Source organism: Rissa tridactyla, chromosome 6 (assembly GCF_028500815.1).
Source record: "Rissa tridactyla isolate bRisTri1 chromosome 6, bRisTri1.patW.cur.20221130, whole genome shotgun sequence".
In the NCBI taxonomy this organism is placed as follows: domain Eukaryota; kingdom Metazoa; phylum Chordata; class Aves; order Charadriiformes; family Laridae; genus Rissa; species Rissa tridactyla.
The window spans coordinates 73012575-73036523 of NC_071471.1; the positions used below are offsets into that span (position 1 = coordinate 73012575).

The following is a 23949-nucleotide window of genomic DNA, read 5'->3' on the forward strand; positions in this document are numbered from 1 at the left end:
AGGCGTGGGTGGTGGCTGCCAGCGTGTATGGGTTACTTCATTGCTTCAGAAGAAGCCATGGGATAGCTGCAGTTTTCTTCTAATGTCATCTAGTGATGACTCTTAAAAAACCCATGCAACCTGCGAGACCAGGTAATTCAGAGATTAGAGAGTGTATTTTCACCTCACAGCTGAGCCAGGCTGAGCACATGATGCTACCAGAGCCCCCAGCCGTGCTCCCCCCAGTGTCGTGCCCAACCCACCTCTCCTGCACGGGGCCATGCCTGCACGGAGTGAGCCAGTCCAGTGAGCTGCCGCAGCAGAAAGTTAACCATGAACGTGAAAAAGAACGGTTTTCCTATGGATCAATATGATAAGTGAACTTCTCCTATGGTAGGACCTAGCGCTGGCAGAGGATTTGGGAGGCGGAGGCAGGGGCAGGGTGCTGGGGGGGGGTTGCTCTTGTGTCACGGCTGAACCACAATGAGGAGGACCTGGCAGGTCAGTCCCCTCTGCTCCCAAGGGCCGAGTCCCAGGGCAGGTCTCCTCCGTGTCCTGATTGCTGGCTCTGACACCATGCCTGTGGGGAGACGCTCCAGCTGGAGAGGGGCATCTCATTTGCATTTAAAACCGCAGCCTACGAACGATGGCTTTTATCTGCCACGAGCTGGTAGCTTCAAAGGCAGATCTCTGGGGCGCGTGGCCGTGCTCCTGAGGGCGTCTGTGAATTTGCAGAGCTGCCAAGGCCCCGGGAACACCACAAGGAGAAACTTCCCAGCCACGGAACCGACATGCTGGTTTTACAATCATGATGGAAATAATACATTTAAAAAGAATCTCATGGCTTAAAACCAGCTGCATGTCAGTCTGTGCTAGGTATGGCACTGAGCAGTGCAAGGAGGGGATAACAAATTTAACTTTGCATGGGATTATGTCTGTGTAACTGGCATCAGCTGTGCTCACGGGCTGGTTATTAATTAGCGCTCCCCCATAAATATTCATCCCGAGTCGAGTCAGCCCGCTACAGCTGGGTGGGGATGCCCCCCGCGCGGTGCGGAGCCTCCTCTCGGGTGGGTGGAGGCTGCGCTGCAACACGCTGACGCCCCACCACACGCGCCGCTGGTGGGTGAAGCCCCTGGCACGGGGTGGGAGGAGGCGTCCCCCCGCTCCCGCACCCTCCACAGAATGGGGCTGGCACCTGCGACAGCCGGCTGGGGCGCGCGCCCGGGGACGGGCACCTCTGCCAGTGAGTGCCGCATTCTTTCTTGTCTTTATCTTTTCTGAACCTTACTTATGGTAGGAAGAAATGCGCTAAGTAATATTTCTCGGTGCAATGCTGCCGTCAGTTTGTACTGTTTCTATAACATTGCTATTTAATAACGAGCTGCAGATGTCAAACTGTCATGTGTATTTCATGAATGTGAATTTAATCCTATGAAGAGAAATGTGAATATTGATGTTTCCTTAGTTGTTTATGAAAATTATGTTTAGCTTTCTTTTTTATGGAAAACAAACCATTAGTGAAATGCTGTGAAATCTTTTGTATTTTCTCCAGTTTCTTTGTTCCTCCTAATTCCAAGTGTTGCCTATGTTGTGCCATGTCTTTGTTTTCATAGAAATAGGGATCAGCTGCCCAATATTCTGCCTATTTTAAACAAAACATCATTTGATAATGTGTTACCTTTTCATTTATACATCCATTTAGTTTTCTACCTAATTAGGTATTTAGCAGAAGGACCTCAGTGGGCATCTCTTTGTTTCACTCAAAGTTAGTAGACCGTTGCCTTAACGGAAAGTGTTGAAACACCTTTAATAAAATGGCTCCCAAGGTACAGTGGATTTGCAGCATTTTACTAAGAGAATCTAAATTTTGCATAACTTGAAACACAGTTTCCAGGCAGGTACTTCTGAGTTGTCCCACCTTGTCTTTCGGCAACGGCTGGCTCTTCCCCGGGGAGGATGTGGGGCCTGTCGGGGTTTGTAGCTCGATTGTTCGGCCGCCGAAGGGCAGGAGGGCCCCGGGCAGTGCAGCCCCTCGGGGAGCACCTTGGTCTCGCCTACGGCTGGCGCTGAACCGCGGGGCTTCCCCGCTGCGGGAGGGCGATGGAGTGACACGCACCTCGCCTGGCCGGGGTCAGCACACGGCCTCCAGCTGTCCAGCGGAGGGACATCGTGCCCTAACCCGCCCTGTCCTCTCCCGCGGAACTGGTTTCACAGCTTTATGCTGTAACCAGCCCCTCCGTCCAAACACCCCTAATGGAAGCGGTTTCCCGGAACCATTGCTGGGTGTGTGTAAACTCCCATCACTTGCTTTTTCCCTGCGTGGGCCGTTTTTGCAGTTGTTGGAAACAAAGTACTTTGAGTGATTTGTTAATTCACAATGTCATTTTTTTCCAGGTTTACAGACAAAGCTAGGAGAGATAAAAATATCAAACACAGTTCTCACAAGGCAAAATGTTCTTATTTCAAGCAGGACACATTTTAAAAACTGATCATTTAAATTAAATGTATGAAGTCTAAAAAACTCATGACAAAAATCTTACGCATTCATGGTGTCTGACACCAGATCAACAGACATGTATCTGATTTCTTTCTTCCCGTAGAATCATTATCTGTAAGCACATTTGGCAGCCCCGTGGCGTGTGAGTGTAATTAATACTTTATATTCATGTATAATGTAGCTGTATGCGATCCAGCTGGGAAGAGCCTGCGATCCTGTTGCAGCAACGTACATCATCGCAGGCACAGAGAAAGATTTTGGGCTGTGCTCAGCAATTTTTGGTTAATAGGCAGGGCACAGGCTGGCCAGGGCCTGATCCTGGCGTAAGCCACGGCACCTGCAGCGTGAGCCATCCCTCGGCCCCGCACACCTCCCAGCGCAGGAGCTCTGGGGGATGTGGCTCAGCTCCGCAGAGAGGGAGGCTTTGATTCCACATTAGCATTCGGAAAAAGCCCAAGTACGCTCTCCCGGGGAAAATATCGCTGGAGCACCCGGAGATTCAGCGTTCTTGATCCACCAGCGATGAGCACGGCTCTCTGAACCCAGTGCAGGCAAACAGGAAAGAACGGAATTAGAGATAGCCACACATTTGTCGATGAAGCACTTAATGATTTTGCATAATGTTTATTATGCATAAGCAAAACCTTTCATGGAAAGGGGATAATTAAACAAATTGCTCGCATGGGAGACTTTTGGAAAAAGAATTAAAAAAATTCACATTGCTTCTATAATTTGAAAATTAAAGGGATATTCAGGTTTTAATATTTTTCTTTTAAAATTATGAATCCAACTTTTCAAAAGGTGATGTCCAAGCAAAACACTGCAAAATCATTACAATGTTTGAGTGAACTAATCCAAATTGTGATATGAATATTAGGTTTCGAATGTTTTTAGGATATTCTGAAAAGAGTACGAAGAATACGGGTTATTTCCTAATCCTTTTAATGAAAGAATTCCTGCCGAAAAGAGAGATTTTATTCTGGGTAGCCGCTAATACCCATGAGCCGGTCGAGCGATGCAGTTCGTGTGTTCACGGTCAAACATTGGTTGCTGTATTTTCCATGTTGAGGGGTGTTGGCGCTGTGCAACTGTTCTCTGGCCGCGTTTGGGGTCGTAAGATGCTCTGTTGTTGTCAAGCCGCTGCCTGCCTGTGTGATTGTGTTCTGTTCTCCTTGTAGATGGAGGAGATTAAATTTAAAGACAGAGCAGTCTACGTGCTGGAGAGAGAGTTAGGGGTTCAAGCCGGGCATGCTCAGAGACTGCAGCTCCAAAAGGAGGCTTTAGATGAACAACTTTCCCAGATCAAAGAGGCCGATCGGCATCTGAGCAGCCCCAAGCGGGAACTTCCTTATGCAAGTGGTGCAGGAGACGCTTCAGATCATTCGGGAAGCCCCGTAAGCACTTTCACGTGGTTTCACCTACACAAACGAGCAGACAGAGTGACAAAATGGCACCGAGTGACAGAATCTTGATGAGTGCGCCCTCCGGCAACAGCTTTCCCATAGCCATGCAGGGGAAGCCCCGAGGCACCCATTTCTTGCTCTCGTTCGTTAGCCAAACCTTGAAGATTTAAATTCAAACCTTGTTATGGGAGAGCTTTTGCTTTTTTGTCGTTTTGTTTCCTGGTTTGGTTGGTTTGGTTTCATTAGCAGGGTGGATTCTTTCTGTTCCTTTTCTCTTCCTTCTCCTCGCTGTACCATACTTCTGCCACCTGCCTTAATTTGACAGTTTAACACGATTTTGCCAACAAATGATGCAAATGCATTTCTAACCAAGTGATGTATGTGTGCTAGCTTTTGGAACGGCTAACAATGGATTTTGTGAGCAGATGTACCAGGTCAGTTTACCGAGGGAAGCGGGGAAGGTAACCGGTGCATGAAGGCGCGGGCCGTGCCGGGGTCCCCCCGGATCAGTGCTGCTGGCGCGGGTTCTGCTGCTAAGGGCTCTCGCTTTCAGCGGACCAGACAGCCAATTAAACACCCGCTAACCTGTTCTCTCCTAGTTCTCTTCTACGATGCGATATCCAGAACATTAAATTTTAGTCACCCTTTCACAATGGCTTTTTTAATATAACTATGGCACCTTTCTGCTTTTGCCTTAATTTGCTCATATGAAAAACCCCTCAGTTAACTGACCTCATATATCTGACGTATGCAAATTTTCTTCATTGCTGATTCTCATCAAGATTTCTTTTGCAACAGCCTTAATTTTCTCAGTAGAAGTGTAAGTCCTTGTACATGAGCAAACCGATCTCTTATTCTTTGTCCCAAGCCTCTCCTGCACCTGTTGAATGAGGAACCCTAGACCTCCCAGAGAGCCCCCAGCACTGCGGACACTAATTTGCTTGTTTCGATTTGTACTCAACTTCTGCCAAACGTCAGAACAAGTCCTAGAGAAGGGGGGAAAGTCTCTCACATTTGTAAATAGATGTAACTTCTCTCTGATTCTGAATGAGAACTCGTCTACCTATATTGCTATTCATTTATAATTTGGTGTAAGCATTTTCACTCGGATAAAGTGCTACCCGTTTGGCCTTACGAGTGACCCTGTAGAACCCCATAAGGGCCACAGCTTTATGGAAGAAGAGCTTATGCAATGGTATAATTGCATGGATTTTCCCCATTTGTACTTTTAATATCATTTTCTTATAACGAAGTCCTCAGAGTGGGTGATGTGTCTGAAGCACTCAGTTCAACAGTGGCATACATTGGAAACATTGCCTTAATTTTTGATAATTTCTTTTCTATTTCCAAGTTTACCATTTGTGACTTTGTATTTGCATATACATACTTCTGCATTTGCATACTTTGTTACATTTTCACTCCTAACTTTCCGTTGGTCTCATCCTGCAGCTTTCAGTGGTCAGTTAGGGTACAGGGGTTACACTGCTGTGTAGTTTTTTGAAATGTTTGAATTTGGGATAAGAAAAAGTTTGAGCTTTGAAAAATACTGCTATTGCCTGTGCACTTATGAACAGTTATTTGCAGTTGATCTTTGTTTTAGGAACAGCAGTTGGATGAAAAGGATGCCCGGCGTTTCCAACTCAAAATTGCTGAGCTGAGTGCCATCATCAGGAAGCTGGAGGACCGGAACGCGCTGCTGTCGGAGGAGAGGAACGAGCTGGTGGGTGCCGCAGTGGTCACTGCTTGTGAATGTGCTGCCGTGGCTGTGCCTTACCCCCAAAATATCGAGGGGTTCTCCCCTGTGCCATTTTGGAATGGTTGCAGGAGTAGCTGGCTCCTCCTTACGCTCTGCATTTGGTGATTGGCCACATTACGCTCATCGTTGCTTATACAACAATGAATTTTTAAGATGGCATAAGCTGGAATAATTTTTATTTATTTTTTAAAATAAATACATTCCCAGCATGGTATGCTTGTTGCACGGACTGAATACCTCATGACCGAGGAACAATCTGCTTCCTAATGGAAAATACCAAGCATTTTTGATCAACTCTGCTTTGCATCAGGAGAGAATACTGCTAGTGTGATAGTTAAATAAAATTATTAATATGTTTGATGAAAAATAACAGCTTTGGAGATGTTAATTCTCTCTTTATTTTTCAGTTAAAGCGTCTTAGAGAAGCTGAAAGTCAGTATAAGCCCATTTTGGACAAAAATAAACGCCTTAGTAGGAAGAATGAAGAATTGTCACATGCCTTACGTCGAATGGAAAATAAATTAAAATTTGTAACTCAAGAAAATATAGCAATGGTAAGTCACTTCTGCTCCAGGGAGAACATGTAATTTAGAGGTCCGAGCTCTGTTGAAGGTAGACATTGTCCCAAACCGGCAAGTTTAATAGGAAACTTTCCCCTTTCGGGTGCTTGTTGAGATGTTCCGTGGTGCAGTACTGAGTGGTTTGTGGCTTGAACGTGTTTTGGTTTATATAAAATGTTTTATTTTAGCTTTAAAAACAAATAGTTGTGAAGAAAAGAGATTGTGTGAGCCTTGCACATGTTGATCCAACTGCTCAGTCACTGGCTGCTCAGCTTGACGTGAGCACAAATCGCCCTGCTCCACCTTGGACTTTTGTACCAGAATGACCTCGTAATCCTTAGGAAATCGGCACTTGTCACTCTTCCCTTTTTTTTCCATTGAATATTGTCAGTGGGCAATATGCTCAATGCTGTGGCTTTGCGCGAGTGTAGGAGCACTGAGGTCATCCCTGTGGGTGCCGCAGCACCGGGGCTGCTGCAGATAAACTAATGAGAGGAACCCGGAGAGAAGTGATACTGGTCCCAGCTCTCTGCGTTCCTTCTCCACCCAGAGTTAGCTCTTGGCAGATCTAAAGAGCAGATGCAGCTGAGCTTCTGCTGGCCCCTCTCTTTGATGTGGTGGTCCTGTGTGTCTGCCATCCTCCCCAGTGCCAGGAGCTTCACGCGGCGCCCTGAGGAGCAGGAACACCCTGTGTCCTTGCAGTCTCGTGGTATTGCCCAGCAACAGGGAGCAGGAGAGCTGCCAGAAGAGCCATTAGGGTCGGTGCCTCGCTAGCTGTAAAGGGAAGGGTTATGTGCTCTCCTTTGGCAAAGCCTTCTGATCATTTCCTCTTCTGCTGTGTGGTTGGACTTTTTTAGAGGCAAAGAGCTGGAACAATAAGGAGACCGAGCTCTTTAAATGACCTTGACCACAGCCAGGAAGAAAGAGAAGTTGATTTCCTGAGACTACAAGTTATTGAACAGCAAAATATCATCGATGAACTCTCCAAGGTAAGTGTAATACTGCCGCTCTCGCGAGAGGTCAACTAAGGCCATAGCAGAACAGGAAGCCTAAGCAATGGGTGCTTGGCGTTCTGCGGGCTAACAGACATAGCTTGCATCACTGGAACATGGTAGGCATTTCTACGATTACTAGTAATTGAACTGAATATAAATTATCTGTGGTATATTTGGGAAAATCCTTTCAATCTACATTGTACTTGCATGACAGAAGCGTTGCAGCACATCCAGTAGATATGCTGATGGCCAGATCCTGCACCTGCGAGAGGAAACGTCAGAGCTCCGTTAGCTGGAGACAGCACAGGGCTAAAGACTGCTGTGTACAAGGGGGGTGGTCTGCAAGGTTGTGTTCTCAGTCTTTGGAAAGTGCAAATACTGTAATCATAATACTCCTCTGGAAAATTTTTTTTTTAAATGTCTGTACACTTACTGACGTTATTTCATTCTTTTTTATTAGACCCTGGAAACTGCTGGCTACGTGAAGAGTGTCATGGTAAGAATGAAGTTAACTTTGTCTTCATATTTGAAAGATTTAAATTGCTGTTCATGAAAAGCACACAGGGTATAATAACATTTATTATCACTTATATCTTCATTTAGGCAGCAAGCTAACACAGTGTTTTTATTAGCATAGATGTTGTCAAAGGCCGTATCAGCAGAAGTTGTTCACTGGAGAAAAATGCAGTGATAGTGGAGAGGAAAGCTCTGGTGAGAGAGGAAAACTCTTCTTTCACCTCTAGGATGACCTCAGAGGGAAAGGTCTGCGTGGTCACCCTGTCCTGACGGCTGATAGCAAGTGTCCCCATCTCCGGGACAGCTCGGCCATGCTGGAAATGCATTTTTTTTTGAGTCTGATTACCACTAGCTCTGTCTCACCCACACTGGCGTGTTCTCAGTCACTGCCCTTGTCTGACTCATCCCTGTGTTATTATCAGTAAAGATTTTGTGAAGTTAAGCCACTAAAATGTATTGATAAAATGTGTCCTGCTTTGTTCTTCATTGCCAAGTGTGCAGCAAAGCTTGTGTTGCCAAGCGAAACAAGTATTCGATTTTCTTCCGTCACTGCTGCTGGTGTTGGGATTTGCTGTTGGGCTGATGGTAGTGGCACATTATCAATTTCCCACAACGTCATCACATTTTTTTACTGAATGGTTAATATGAAAAATTATAGGGATTTTCCCTTTTCGAACTTTAGTTGCTGCAGTCCTGGACTTTGCCTGTATTTGCAATCCAGAATAAGTAAATTTTTTTCAGTAGTATAAAAAATTGACATGAATCTGAAGAGAGGCATCATTTCCACTGAACAGAAAAATTTGCTGGCAGCAATAAATGCTCAAACCTTTTTTCAGGCGCACTGGGAACCTGCAGGTCCTTAGAGAAGTCAGCTGGGACTGAAAGTGCGGAGCTCAGTCAGACTCTGAATTTTGCGTCGCTGGGCTGTTACATGTGTGCGGTAACAGCCACGGCGCGAGAGCCATGGGCAGGAGTCGGTCTTTGCCTCTCCCCCCCGGACAGAGCCCAGAGAAGAGCCTGGGCACGCGCTGGAGCGCGCAGTGGAGCGCAATTGCTCACGGAGCAGCTCTGACACGCCACCGAAGCTGTCAGTGTGGTGCACTGGTTATAATCACCTTTCTTTCGAGATTTTGGTTTTCATTAATATAAAGAGCAATTGCTACTTGTACATGGCAAACTTGGAAGACGTTGGAGTAAAACTAACATTTGTCGGATGAAAGCGTGGTTATCTCATTTTGAGGCAGTGGCCGACACTGGCATTACTATTTCTTGATTGCCCAATGACTACTAGTACTGACACGGTTAATTTAAATAACAGCTCTCTGAAAACAAATAACCTATGTATCTGATTCTTTCAGGAACGTGATAAGCTGTTGAGGTATAGGAAGCAAAGGAAAAAAATGACAAGAATTCCTAAGGTAAAAAAAAAAGCTTGAGTGGTGACATGCTGGTGGGCATGCTGGGGCATGCTGGCTTCCCCAGTTGCTCTGAGCGCCTCAGAGCCACGCGCGGGGCAACATTCTCCTCGAGGGTCTGCAAACGGGTCCCCATCTTAAATGTGGGTCACGTAGTTGAAGGACATTGACAGACTATTGGGATATTCAGAAAAGATGTGGCTGGGGAACCGTTTGCACTGTGCATTACGAGCATTCGCATGCTCCGCGTTTACCCCGAGCAGTCCCCTGGGACTGCAGTGCTACGCGATTGTCTTAGGATAAGACAGATTTTATGAATTAACACATCTCAAAATGATCTTTTAATGGCACTGCCTGAAAACATATGTAGGTTGTAAATAATTCATTGTGGAGTTTAGTAACATGCAAAAATTGCTGGTTACAAGAAGCAATGGTTAGAGAGCTCAGGGAAAAAGAAAATGTTAGTTAATGAATACTTGGCAGGATGGTAATATAAATATTAACACTGTAATGACATCGCAAGGTATAATGCCAGGGACCTACGAGTACGCTGTGCTCTATATATGAAGAATTAAGGCGGTGATGGAGCTAATGAATCTATAAATAACGAATTGTGGTCGATGTGAGATAACTCCTTAACTCCTGTCATCCTGCAAATGGCAACCAGGCCTTGGAAGGAGAGTTACGTTTTGTCTCCTTCCAAAGTTAGCCACTGCAAATATATAATTTAAAAAAGCTAAAATCTAGAAATGTTTTTTTGTAGATCAACAATTACAAATATCTTTAAAACTGTGTTTGAAATGGCATCTTTGACTTTCAAGCATTTAACAGTAGATGTTTTTTTACCAGCACTACCCTCAGTCTTTTAAACAGAAAGCAGATTTGAGTGGAACACTTGTTTTCTTCAAACTGTAAAAACATTGCTGTGGTGATTAACTTCAAATTTCCAAGTAGAATATTTCTTGCAAATCTAACTTTTCCTGTGACAGTTGTGGTACTGACAGGAGGGACATCGTGGTGGTGACAATGGATTGACAAAGGCATTTCCATGCACGACTCCCACCTCGCGCCAAGATGAACACCCAAAGACGTGAAAAGGGTGCTCTGCCTTAGCTGGAGAAATCAGGGGGAAAATACAATAAAAAAAGGCAGGGGCTTTGAGGCGGCACACTGATGGCTCATAACAAATAGGACAATTGAGCGATTTGAATAGTTTTAGCTATCGTTAGAGCGCTGTTGTGGGGTGCAAAAGCTTCACAGAATGCATATAACGAACTGGATGGTTTTTCAAAAAGCAGTGAGAATTACCAATAATCTGGAACTGAGGTTCCTCCGAAAGTGTGTATGTTAAAAACCTACGAAGGCACAGAGTGTAGCCATGTGTCCAGAGTCACCGCTGTCCCCCGAGGCCGTCGGGCTGGCGCAGGCGATGGCACGCTGCCCCGCGGCGTGGTGCGCTCGCTGATGCCTTCTCTCTGCCAGAAGCCGGTTGTGGAGACGTTTTTTGGCTACGATGAAGAAGCTTCCTTGGAGTCTGACGGTTCCTCCATCTCGTATCAAACTGACCGGACAGATCAAACCCCTTGCACTCCTGAAGATGACTTGGAAGAGGTATTCATCAAAAACATGTGTTATTTTGTTTTGAAACCTTGCTGCTAATTTTTAATGAAATTCCTGGTCTGTTATATCATTCATCTGTCACCTCTGAGCAGAGAATTGAAAATTGATGTTAAATTTAATACTGTGCGTGGTGGTTAATATCTCTGGATCTCAAATCTTCAGTAATGTCACAACTTTTAGGAAATATTGGAAATATTATATCCTGAGAATATTAGATTTATAATTGGTTTATATGTTAGAGGTCTAAAAAGACTGAGAAGTTTCACACCGCTGGGAAGATCTCTTCACACTGAGATTTACTGCAGGTTTGTGCGCGTGTAGTTTGGTTCAGGTCCTTCTATTTGTCACTTTGACCTCGGCACTGAGCGCAACCTTAAGTGATAAGGTTCGTGTTTCTGGAAGGAGAAGGAAGCAGTCACACAAAGCACCGGTCTCCAGAGGGAAGGCTGTTTCCTCCCCGGTATATCGAGGTGGTGACTTTTCTGGAGGCTCTGAATGCAGAGTACACAAAGGTGTACAAATAAAAGGGATTATTCCTGGTGTTTTGCAGAGCTTCCCGACAGACGCATTCCCGAGCGTGTGTCAGATCACTGTACCATTACATGTTTCTAGGTTTAACAAGAATCTTGTGATAAACAAAAAAAATCCTAATAACGTCTTGCAGCCTTTTTATGGTGTGATGGCTGCAGTTTTTCATCTGCCATTTCACCTGTTTCATGGGTCGTAATTAGATCTTTTAAAAGGGAACCTAAAGAATTCCTGTCTCCATCATAAAAGATACATGAGTGGTTACCAGGTGTGTGCTGCACTGCAGGAAATCTGAATGTATTTTTATATGTATGAGCCTATTCATTTTTCATTCCTGTATTGACATTCTTTTCCCTGTTCAGACAGTGTGAAGTTTATGCATGCAACCAGCAGTATCATTTCATTTCATGTCGAATGAAATATTCCGGTCAACCTGACATGAAAGCGTTCAATGCTGGATATTGTAAGGAGAGTCAAGAAGGGCTCTTTTCATGTCGATGTCACCATTTCTACAAGTATTAACTCTAGATTAGTGTTTTAAAAATTGAGTGAGACCGTCAGGCTTGGCTTATTCTCCAGATTGGAAACCTTTTGTTGTTTCAAGAAAGTTGTATTTTCACGTTTAAGTGTGATGACTTTGCCTGTTACGGTAATAACGGGCAATTCAGTCGTTAGTATGTTATATGGATGGCAAGTTTTTATCTTTCCAAGGTGGGAGGATTTAAGTTTTTTTTCTATATTGCATTTTCTTGAAGTAAGTGTATACAAAAGATGTTTAAGGGACCGAAGAGAGCTAGTCTGAGGGCACATAAACAAGATCCTTAGTACTCTGCTTCCCAAATTGCATTTTGAAAGTAATAATTTTAGCACTTTTTCGAGAAAGCAAGTGCAATCCACTCTTACAGTATTTTTTACTTTCATCGCAGAAGAAAAGCAACTGGCGCAATGCATATTTGTTTTCAATTCCAGGGCATGGCCAAGGAAGAGACAGAGCTGCGGTTTCGGCAGCTGACGATGGAGTACCAGGCTCTGCAACGAGCGTACGCCCTATTGCAAGAACAGGTCGGAGGAACATTGGATGCAGAACGAGAAGTTAAGGTCTAAATGGCTTATATTACATGAAAATAAAGGAATGTAATTGTATGGGGGGTTCCAATTGTACGTGCTCAGGTTGTTTTTGAGCTAAACGGGGGTGAGGCAGCCCCTCCAGCACGCTGCCAGCCGGGGGTGTGGGGCAGGGGACTGGACTGGGCTGCCAGGGTGGGTTCTGGGGTCTCTGACACCAGCCAGCCTGTCTGGCATCCCCCATCACGTGCTGGTTGGCTGGAGGAACCACCATTAATATGGTTTAGTCTTTTCACCTCTGATCAGTTGAAGAGAAATTCAGACAGAATTTTTATGGGAAATCCTTAAAATTAAGCTCTTTTTCTATAAAAATCTAGGGCAGATAGCCTTAAATATATAATGCCTGGTATTTAACTCCCTCTGGATTCTGTGAGATTACATGATTCCTCGTAAACTGTTTAGAAAGCTTATAGCTGAGAGAGATTCTTTTTCTTAATTAAATTGCAAAGCGTCCTGTGCTATTCTGCATGCCTATCTGCCTCGCACAGCCCAGGCAGCTTCAAACAGCCGGCATAAAAGGTTGCATTTGTTAAGAGTATGTTGTATATTACAAGGAGTTGGCAGGACTTACCACGCACAGAATGCGTGGGTGAATATAGTAAATAAAGGGACAGGTTCTGTTCTGAGCTCACAGTTTAATGCCTAATAGGAGCAGTGTAGCTGCAAGGTCTTAATTTGCCTCTAAATCCATTGGGTGAGCGTGTTACCCAGGAACGCCTGCTGTAGCTCAAGGTAAGGACGGCAATGCTGGGAGATACCCACATCCCCCAACCTGGTGCCTCCGGCGGGGACACCTCTGCCAGCAGCGGCACAGCACCGTGTACCACCGAGCTGGGACTGTCCCAGCCGCGGGCGGTTCCCTGGCTCCAATTAGACATAAAGCAAACAGATGAATTCCTCTAGCTGAATTCCATCTTTACAGTAATATTTTGGCTTTCCTACATATATAACTAGTCTGGGTCTTTTTTCCACTGAATAATTCAAAGAATTAACTGTTAATTTCACCACTGTCTCTGGTGGTGAGTATCTCCCAGCATCCCTGGTCTCCCAGCGACCTCCCTGTTTGGCAATCACAGGCCACCTCACTCTCTCGGAATGCCCAAACGGCATTAAAATTAACGTTCCCAGAAGCAGGCACTCTGCTCTTAAGTGTTAGGAATGGCTCAGGTAAAGAAAATTGTAGTGGAACAAGACATGCCTCACTTGAAAAGTCACTTGATTTTACTTTTTCCATAGTAGGACAAAAGAGACAACAATGCAGGTAATGCAAATAAATAAGATCATTTTCATTATAAATAACAAGATAAATAGCAGATAAATGGTTTGAGGAAAGAAAATGTTCTGTAAAACAGTATTAAACAAATAAAATAGCTAATAATAATTATGTTTACTCTCCAGAAAACACACGTAGGAAGACGGTGTAAATATAAATAAGCATGAGGCTATAAGAATAGTAAAAAATTCCACACAGTGCAGTAAGACCATAAGGTAGGGTACTAAACGCATGAGGAGGAATGCAGTTTGCCAGTTAGTAGTGTTATATATGTAGGGTCTGTTCTGAGCTTTTTAACTTGTCAAAATTATAAAGGAATCAGGTGTGCCCAGAATTGTGACATAATAGTTTTAATTTGTCTTCATGGAGAAACAAATCTTTGCATTACACTGGCTTTTTTAACCACCTTTCTCTAGAACAGGGAAGGCTGCTCGCTGCAGACTGTCAGAACCAGCTGTGAGAAGGCGTTTCTGTTTTGCTGTCCTACTGTCTGCCTAATGGGAGGCTCTTTATGTTAATCTTGACTTCAGCCTCAAAATTATTATCCTATCTTATAGATTTCTTTTTATGATTAATGACTACCAGTATGTGCTTAGCTGCAAATCTATTCTGCCAAAGAACTTTAAAAATGATTTTTTAAAAGTATTTGATGTTTTAAGTATTTTTATACCTGTGTTAGCTTTTGTCTTTTAGAGAAAGTTTGATTTATTATTTTTTTTCTTTTTCCCTTGTGTCCTACAGACACGTGAGCAGCTCCAAGCAGAAATCCACCGATCCCAGGCGCAGATAGAAGACCTGGAGAAGGCTCTTGCTGAGCAGGGGCAGGTAATGCACGTGGCCAAACGCCGGCCCTTTCTCCAGCCTTCCTGCTGAGGGCAGGAGGGGGCTCTGGAGATGTGCCTGATCATGTTACCATACGATACTGCAGATGCTAGTGAGTGTTTGTCTATGGATAGAATAATCCTGATGCGACTTTTCAATAGCTGTTTCATTCCGTACAAAGCAGACGTACCAGGGAAGCAATTACTGTCCCTGTCAGTGTGTGCTGCAGTGACCTACCCTGCACAGCCCCCATCACCACCTCACTCCTGATTTAGGAGACATTAATGTCACCTGCCAAGTACTATTTCAGTAAACATGTTAATTAATTGAAAACAAAGCATTTTTAATACATGTGGTCTAGTTGGTTTCAAGGAGAGTCAGCCATACAAGGGCTCTTGAACCCCCCACTCTCCACATTGGCATGTGTTATTATCTCAGATACCAGTCCCCAAAGCCCTGAGTCCCCATCGGTGCTTAGATGCTGCTCCTGAAACCAACACCCGTTAAAGCCCCATGTATCATTGCTGAGCTCAGCCTTAATGCCTCACTTGCTCCGGCACAACGGAGACAACAGCGGAGGATGCCTGCGTGAGAGGCACTGTGCTGCACAGATGTTACAGTAAGGGAAAGCCAAGGTCAGCAGGTAAAGGAGTACCTGGATTCGGTGTCCTTGCCTAGCTACTGTTAGACAAATCTCCCTCGTAATGTTCCCCAAACAGAAAAGGCATTATGGTGTTGGGATTTCTGCTCCCCTGCCTGCAGAGCCGCGTGGCTCGGAACGCTCACAGCACAGCAGGGCACTTCCTCGGATGCAGGAGGATCCTGCGCCCACCTCCACACCACCCAGACCAGGCAGCGTCCCGGCGGTGGGGTGGGAACTCAAGCCACCTCTGCTCCACCACCCAACACCCTCCTCCTCGTGGCTCGGGTGAACTAGTCGGTCCTGGCACTGAGGTTACACGGTCCAGAGATGTGCAGAAAGTAGCATAACACAGGAAAAGGTTAAGAGGAAAAGGCACCTTAAATTGGACGTGTTTAAAACCACCTCGCACACTGGCATCCCAGGGTGATGGTGAGAGAGGCACACCTCGAGCCTTGGGGTAGCCTTGAGAATGAAATATTGCAGACTGCAAATATCCAACCCCCAGCTGGAAATACAAGAAGTGTCCCCGGGCTGTTTCTAGCCTGGGTCTTACTTTTCAATCCAAAAAAACCCACAAAACCACAACCAAAAAACCAGCCAGAAACATAAAATGTTTTTTGAGAACAACTTTAAAATAATACTAAATCATTTGATCCTTACCTTTCCAGCTTAACCTCTTATTATTCTTAACCTTACTGATAAATAATGTTCTCGGGTTTGTGGGTTTTTATATCCATCAAATGAAGACATTAGTTTCAAAATAAGGTTTATTTTGCCAACTGTTCAGAAATACATATTCAGTATAATTGAAATTTAGTAGTAACTGCATAGCTAGAAATATCCCTTTTATACAAACCAACCTTTTATCTGAAAGCTGGTTTTAGTCATTGGAGTGTTTCTGTTCCATTTTATACTACAGGATGTTAAAATAAGACGAAAAGGGTGAACTTTTGTATCATAGGAAATAATGGAATTACAGTTTCATATGCAATATTATTCTGTCCCTTCTCTCTAGATGTGTGATTTAATGAAATACTTGCTACTATGTGCTAAACATTGCCAGCTTCACCTACAATATTGGTCATTTCTTTTTCAAGGACATGAAGTGGATTGAGGAGAAGCAAGCGTTGTACAGAAGAAATCAAGAACTGGTAGAAAAGGTGTTCAATGCTTCTATTTCTATTCTATTCTACTGGAAATAATTCATGTGTAATAACAACACCCTTATAAACCTGCCAGAGAAAGTGGTTTTCTGACATTCCCTATTGCCCCATAAAATGTCCCGGTGCGAGGCCGTGGCTGTGGGGAAAAGCCCCGTGTTCCCCAGTGCTGGTGCTGCAGTCCGCACCTACGCTGACCCCAGGGGTGGGCTCGATCCCTCAGCGCTCGCCCTCACCCTGGCGTCTCCCCAGCAGTGTCAGAGCACGGCGCATCTCGAGTGACGCTCTGCAAACAGTGCTAACACGGGCTGCTTTATTTTGCAGATAAAACAAATGGAAGCCGAGGAAGCTCGCTTGAAACATGATGTCCAGGACGTTAAGGATCAAAATGAGCTCCTGGAGTTCAGGATCCTGGAGCTTGAAGTGAGCACATGTTGCAGCCGCGGTCCTGCCCACCCGCCCTGGGCTGCGCGAGCCGAGGCCGCGGCACTGCAGCTGTGGGAACTCACCCACGTTTACTCTAAAGAGCTGCATTGCACTGAATGAGACCAAAGGGCTTGGTAAAACAGGAAAAAAAACCCAAACAAACACCAAGGGATCAATACTGGTATTCTTGAGAAGTTGTTCTGGCAGTCTTACTACTTAAGTAATTTCAAGATGCAGAAGATTGGCTCACGATGTAGATACACATTTTACTATACTCCATCTGTTCTGAAAATGCAGAGATAAAACCAGAACAGATCATACGTGGGAAAGAAAAAGGAACTTTTTTTCATCGCCAAAAATCATTGCTGTGTTTCACCTCATGCTAAACGTGCAGAGAAGGAATCACATGGCCTAGACCACTCAGTTTTTCCACTGAGCCTTCTCTTCTCTGTATCATTACCTGAATAAACAGAGTCTATCAGCTCTTGGAAGCTGTCTTCCAGATTCTCCAAAAAGAGATTAACAAATCAGCCACTTACAGGAAAAATTTAAATGCTATTTATATTACACTAGGTATAAGCGTATAGTTTTGTTCAAATATATTGCGTAGTCAAACGAATAGGTAAGTGCTGCTGCTCAGTGCCCGATGAAGCAGCACGTGGGAAATAGCGCTGTTACTGTGTACGACTGCCCTGCTCTGCAGGCGTCAGCCCTCGGTGCCCTCACAAAAGCACATGGGCTGGCCAGAGAAACGTCTTTGCTCCTGGCTGTTGTGCCAGCAGCCGCAGGGTGCAGGAGGAAGGGTTTTGGTGCTCTCTGTGCCCAAGATAATGGCACTCTGCGACAGCGTTGCTTTGCGACGTGCTCAGTCAGAGGGAGTCTTTTCCAAACTGTATTTATCGAGTTCTTGGGGAAGCTGCCATGTGTGACACACCGTAGTGGGTAACCAAGCAATTATTGTCATTTCAGGAGAGAGAAAGACGATCGCCTGCCATCAATTTCCATCACGGTCCTTTTACAGAGGGGAAAAGCCCTCTCCAGGTCTACTGCGAGGCAGAAGGTGTAACGGTAAGGGATCCTCGTCTCGTACATTCCCTTCCCTAAATGAAATCAGACGCTCTGTTCTGACTCCTGGTTTTCCATTTCTCTCTTGTTAGGACATAGTAGTAGCAGAGCTGATGAAAAAATTGGACATTTTAGGGGATAACGCCGTAAGTGTATGTTCCTTTAATAAATTGTGCATGCTTTGGTAAATATCTGTCCTCGTGTTAAGTTAGCAAAGCCTTCTTGGTTTGCTACTGCACAACCTCTCCTCCCTGTGCTCAACGTACTGGGCTACCAGCTAAGCGTTTTCTGGCTTTTTAAGATTTCGTTATTAGCCTTCTGACCAGTGCTATGTGGGATCTTGGTGTCACAAGATTGCTTTTAAATTTTCAATGATTTGGAAACATTTTGAAACTTCGGTGTGGTTTGCCTTTTTTTTTTTTTCTGGTTGCTGTTCACACAAGGTTTGTTTATTTGCTTATTCTGCATTTGCTTTGCTTTTGCATTTTAGCAGCTGTGTATTTTAATTTTGTCTAATAACCCATAAACCTTTGATGGTAACCAGGAGCTGCCCCAGCTCTCCCCCTCCTCTCTACAGTTGGGATAGCAGCAAAAACGCCAGCCCCAGGGGCACGGGCAGCCTGGAAGTACCTCGTGGCCACCTCTCTGGTTAGACCACTTGGGTCATGCTATCTCCACGTCCCCACTCCGACATCTACACACTCTGCCCCACAAAATCAGGCCAGGAGCTAGTGGAGGAGCTGAAACGCACTGAAGCGATTAATAATCTTCCCCACTGCAGTTAATGATATTCACACTAGCAGAAATATGAAGAATCCTAAAATCTTCTGTGTGCAAAGAATAAAAAAAATATACATAAAAGCTTACTCGCAAATGAGCTGAGACCGACCCTGCTAATGTGTAGAAAGGTAATACCTATTAATCTTTTCATGCCTGTGCTAATATTGTCTTCAGTGGCATTACTGATGTCAGGTTAGTCCTGTGCGTCCCAAACAGGCAATTTGGAGACAAAGAGGGACCAAAAAAATAACAGCTTTTCTCGTGTTTTCTGTTCCCTTTCTTTTCCTCTTGGCTTCTTTACTATATTAATGGTTTCTAGTCTATAATGTTATTTCCTCCTCAGGTTTTTTTTTTTCTTCCTATTACATACAACCAGTTAATTCCAGATACAACGCAAGGGGGAGTTCACAGTTCTTACCTCAGATAGCTTTAAGATAACTGTAGATGTTATTATCGCTTGTTTTTTTCTTGTTTTCAAATGTTTAACATCACAGCCTCAGCCACCGATGGCAGACTCTGCCCCGTGGGTGCACGTTGTCCTGTCTGGCTGTTAGGGAGGGTGGGAAAGTGAACCCATGTCCCACCTGTCTGCAAGCGATTCCAGCCTTTTCTGCACATTTTCTCACTTGCATTTCTGCAGAGCCCCTCAGCAACTCCTCGCTGCTTCCTGCAGAGCTGTCATGAGTTAAGTACTGCTTTCAGTAAGGCAAGCCCTTGCGGGAGCACCTCGAGGAGCAGAGCAGAAGCGAGGGTCCGAGGCGTGCAGGACATCCCTGGGACAGGCACAGAGAAGGGGGGCTGAGGAACACAGAAGCCCTCCCCTTCCCACACACAGGGGATGGCTCACAGGAGAGAACACCGCTCATTCTCTGTATGGATGGTTTCATTTTTAATGTAACATAACTTGTTTTTAAAAAAAATTACTGACATTTATGGAAGAGACAATTTTCCAGGGCTCTTCCCATCCACAGAATCACAGAATGACAGGGCTTGGAAGGGACCTCCGGGGGTCATCTAGTCCAACCCTGTGCCGGATAGTACTGTCACTGTCGCAGCCTTCTGCATTAAGTCGAAGTTCACCCCAGTCACCCTTCGTTATCACCTTCCTAATTACCCTGGGGGAATAATAAGACACGGGGACTGGCGCATCCTCCTGTGCCTGGCAGCAGTGGGTCGGACTCGGCTCTCTGGATCTGAGCAAATACGGGTCCCAGCCTAGAAGGGGTCACTTCTGCTACCATCGGCGGGGACAGAGGGAGACCCAGGTTTGGGATGAAATGCAAAACATAGTTTCAGTGGTTTCATTTTTTTTAAAAAAAAGCAACAAAAAACCCCAAACATGAGTTGAAAAACTAACATCTTAACAAGTGTTTTCCAAAATCATGACTTTTGGCCGTGTGGAACAAGGATTGTGTATTAACCTACTGTACATGTAACAGAACACAGAGCACTTCAGATTGCATCTCTTTTCATAGTGGCACGTTGCGCTAAGCTTGATTTTGTCTTGTGTAACTGTGTGCTTACTCCCTCTTGGGGGAAAAATAGATCCAGGGTCAACACCTGTTTTTTGGTAAATGTGGGGATTTTAGAAGAATTAACTATATGTATGATAACAATTTAGCATGAAGAGTTACAATCATTTTTACAACAATGTTGCATTGCAATACTAATATTTTTTGCCTTAGTTTATTGTTCCTTGAACATATTTTAATTTCATATTTGTTTAACAAGCAGTAGCCCAAGTAGTGGATTAGTACCAAGGCACTGGGATTTGTTGTAATTATATTCTGCTTTTGGTGCAGAATCTGAGCAACGAAGAGCAAGTAGTTGTCATACAAGCAAGGACAGTTCTCACGCTGGCTGAAAAGGTAATGACAACTGCCTCAGTCAACGCCTGTCAGGAAAGCATCTGACCCTCTCAGGGTAGCTCGCTTGAAGACACTGGTGATGGAAAGGATAGTTTCATCACTATCAAAATTCCCCAATTCTTTATGTGGAATTATACTTACACTAGTTTTTGTCAAAATAAAGGTAGCTTTCAGGCAATACAGACAGACATTGCTTATTTTAAAATGTTAATTAGCAAAATTATGTTAGAAGGTAAATGGCTAGGCTTTGAAATAATGCTGTTTTCCATTACCAATATGTATAAAAGCAAAGATGTAATAATAAAGTTAATTTTTCCTCTTTTATTTAGTGATTTTAAATAAGTACTTGCAGGGGGTGCTGGCACGCCCTAGAGTCGCAGTGAAAGCTGCGTGCGCAGGCGTGCTGCCGCTGCTCTTTCAGCTTACGCACTCCATCTCTGTTTCTGTGCACAGTGGCTACAGCAGATAGAGGTGACGGAATCTGCGCTGCAGCAGAAGATGCTGGATCTTGAGAATGAAAAGGTACCGGGAGACGATGGGAAGGAGCCGGTGGGAGAGGCGGCAGGAGAGCAGTCGCACCAGGGCGGTTGCACTGACAGCCTCTTCCTTCTGTCCCCAGGAGCTGTTCAGCAAGCAGAAGGGCTACCTGGATGATGAGCTCGACTTCAGGAAACAGTCCTTGGACCAAGCTCACAAGGTGAGGAAAATCAGTCTTGGCTGAATTACGACATCTTGGTGAACTTACTTTGCGTATTATGTGCAGTCTGTGCTCCATAGAAAAACTCTGTGCTTTGGACAGGACTGCTCGTGGAGTCACCCGAGCAGTAAACAGGCTGAATTTTATATCCTCTGTACCCTGCGCTAACAGTGAGTTCCTTATAGACAGAGTTTCTTGGGTTTGGGTGGTCCCTGCAGGAGTAGGACCTGAACGTTAACTTATTAAACACAACTTTTAATTTAGCAGAGGTTTCAATAAATGACTGAGAAGAAAGTTACGTTTTCAGTAACTTCTCTTTTCCTTACAAAATAGAGATTCTAGCCTAGACATTTCCTTAGATCTTAGATTACAGCTCAGTTAGAGAAAAGTTCAATATATACTCACGAGAGACATAAATGCATAAATTTTCATATCAATTTGTCTCATTCTTTCAGTTCCATTCCAATTTTGAGCAGTTACACAGGAATGAGTATTTATGCCTCTTTTTCTGGACACCTATTATTTATTTGTATCTCCAGCCATTTGGGAGAGCTTTTACTCAGTACGCTTCCTGTCCTGTAAGGATGATTTTTAAGACTGATTTTGCCAAATGATGAGCTATATCTGGAACCAATGACTATGCACAGTGGAAACCCTGGACCCCTTTACCTATGGTCTCAGCCCTAAAACAAGATTATCTCCTGCAGCCTCGAGCTGTTCTGAGAAGCAGTTTGGTGCAGCCGAAGGCTGAGCCTGTAGGATTCATCTTGAAAGATAAGCCCTGAGAGAGGTGATCCTCTAGGTCTTGGGTGAGTTCTGAAACAGATCCATACATCTGAGTATGCGGAAACTTGCACCAGCAGCAGAGTGGTAAAAATCATATGGGATCACTTGAAACTCCTGGTAACATCATGGACTGTGCAGGAGAGCTCAGACATGGAGCCGTGGCTGTCGGTTACTCAGCACCTCTCCGGCTCACGGCCGGCCGCTCACTCTCTGTCCGTGAGATGGATCTCCAGTTCCAGGATCCCAAATTTACCGAAGGCTCCAACAACAACTACCTGTTCCTTGGCACTGCCGCTTGTGGAGAATCATAGAATCATAGGATTGGAAGGGACCTCTGGAGCTCACCCAGTCCAACCCCTGCCAGAGCAGGGTCACCCAGAGCAGTTGCACAGGAACGCGTCCAGGCGGGTTTGGGATGTCTCCAGAGACGGAGACTCCACACCTCTCTGGGCAGCCTGTGCCAGGGCTCTGCCACCCTCCAAGTAAAGAAGTTCCTCCTCATGTTTAGGTGGAACTTCCTATGTTCAAGTTTGTGCCCATTACCTCTTGTCCTGTCCCCGGGCACCACTGAAAAGATCCTGGTCCCATCCTCCTGACACCCACCCTTTAAGTATTTATAAGTGTTGATAAGATCCCCCCTCAGTCGTCTTTTTTCCAGACCGAAGAGACCCAAATCCCTCAGCCTTTCTTCATAAGAGAGATGTTCCAGCCCCCTAATCATCTTGGTAGCTCTTGGTAGAGAAGGAAGAGCGTAATGAGCTCTTGGTCATTAGAAGGAAGAGCGTAATGAATATGTTGAAGGAGCTGAGGGTTACTTGCTTCTTCCTGTATTCTTTGAATGCATCGCACAAGTGTCCCCTGGCAAAGTGATGGGCTTTACTCCCGGGCACAAATGCAGCGTGAAAGCAGTGAGGAAGCTTTGTTCTGCCCCAAAATTCAAGTGGCAAAGGCTCTTTTGATTTCTATAATTTGTTTCACTCCCATGTTTCCTTTGTGCCCCTTGGGATGAGGAGCTGCTAATCTTCCCCCGCTAACTGCAGCCAACAAGATTACCAGCTGTAACCGCTAAGCTTTTTGCACGGTTTTCACTCCCTTTGGTTGCTGGCGGGGGATTTTGCTCCGAGAAGCACTTGGCTCACGCAGAGACTCCTGGCACTGTTGCTGCTCTGGAGACCGTGAATTTCCCCACACTCTTCTTTCTTCACAAGTCAGTATAATCAGAAGGGCCAATGGCTGTACAGTGGAGGTTTGGGACCCAACAGAAATCCGTGTTTCAAAGAACAGCATTTTGTTGAAACAGTTCTGGTTAGCAAGGCTGTTGGCGTTATTTTTAAAAGTGAAAGCAGAATCTTCTTCTGAGATCTGATCTGGTCTCCCCCCCAGAGATACCATGGTTGCACTCTTTCCGTTATCATCAGTATCCATAACTCCTGCGCGATGTTATTGTTCTTGTAAATGCTTGCATTCTTCTGTCCTGACTCTGCTAAGGCACAGTAAGAAAACACCACCAGCAGCCTCAGGTAGAAAAACTTGGTGATTTTGAATTGAGCTGAATTGTCACAAGCAGCATCTATGGCACCTTCAAACAGCCCGTCCGGAGGTTCAAGCCACACTATTGCAGCAGTCGTGGTCTCCTGAAGTCACGGAGAGCTCTGCAAGGTTCAAACCACACTATTGCAGCAGTCGTGGTCTCCTGAAGCACGGAGAGCTCTGCAAGATGCCACCAGCTTTGGAGAGGGTGTGCAAAGGTGCCATCATTTGCTGCTTTGTCTCTTGCTCTATATCAAACTTGCAGAAAAAGATTTTGCCTTGGTTTTTGGCTTGCACGAAGGAATAACATTCACCTTGGACTTTGAAGCAGAAGACATTGTTTGGCAAGGTCACCTGCCCTAGAAGGGCACCAGGCTCGATGACGCTGGGGAAACATTGCCAGCCCTTTCCCTACACACTTCTACATCTCAATAGGTCTGGAGGGTACACCCGTCTCTGTGCAAGAGACGTTTTCTGATGCAGTGAAGCAGAGGCTCTGGAG

The 23949-nt window shown here is 45.0% G+C and overlaps 1 protein-coding gene across 1 annotated transcript in view; it reads left to right on the forward strand.

Moving 5' to 3' along the window:
* JAKMIP3 (Janus kinase and microtubule interacting protein 3) overlaps nucleotides 1-23949 on the forward strand; it is a 37231-nt gene that overhangs the window by 10030 nt on the left and 3252 nt on the right. Inside the window, exons 3-18 of the mRNA XM_054205622.1 lie at nucleotides 3658-3873; nucleotides 5483-5602; nucleotides 6046-6192; nucleotides 7056-7187; nucleotides 7654-7689; nucleotides 9068-9127; nucleotides 10607-10735; nucleotides 12242-12370; nucleotides 14412-14495; nucleotides 16233-16295; nucleotides 16620-16718; nucleotides 17691-17789; nucleotides 17879-17932; nucleotides 20369-20434; nucleotides 20888-20956; nucleotides 21054-21131. Of these exons, the coding sequence (XP_054061597.1) occupies nucleotides 3658-3873; nucleotides 5483-5602; nucleotides 6046-6192; nucleotides 7056-7187; nucleotides 7654-7689; nucleotides 9068-9127; nucleotides 10607-10735; nucleotides 12242-12370; nucleotides 14412-14495; nucleotides 16233-16295; nucleotides 16620-16718; nucleotides 17691-17789; nucleotides 17879-17932; nucleotides 20369-20434; nucleotides 20888-20956; nucleotides 21054-21131 (1581 nt within the window). The remainder of the gene's footprint in view (nucleotides 1-3657; nucleotides 3874-5482; nucleotides 5603-6045; nucleotides 6193-7055; nucleotides 7188-7653; nucleotides 7690-9067; nucleotides 9128-10606; nucleotides 10736-12241; nucleotides 12371-14411; nucleotides 14496-16232; nucleotides 16296-16619; nucleotides 16719-17690; nucleotides 17790-17878; nucleotides 17933-20368; nucleotides 20435-20887; nucleotides 20957-21053; nucleotides 21132-23949) is intronic.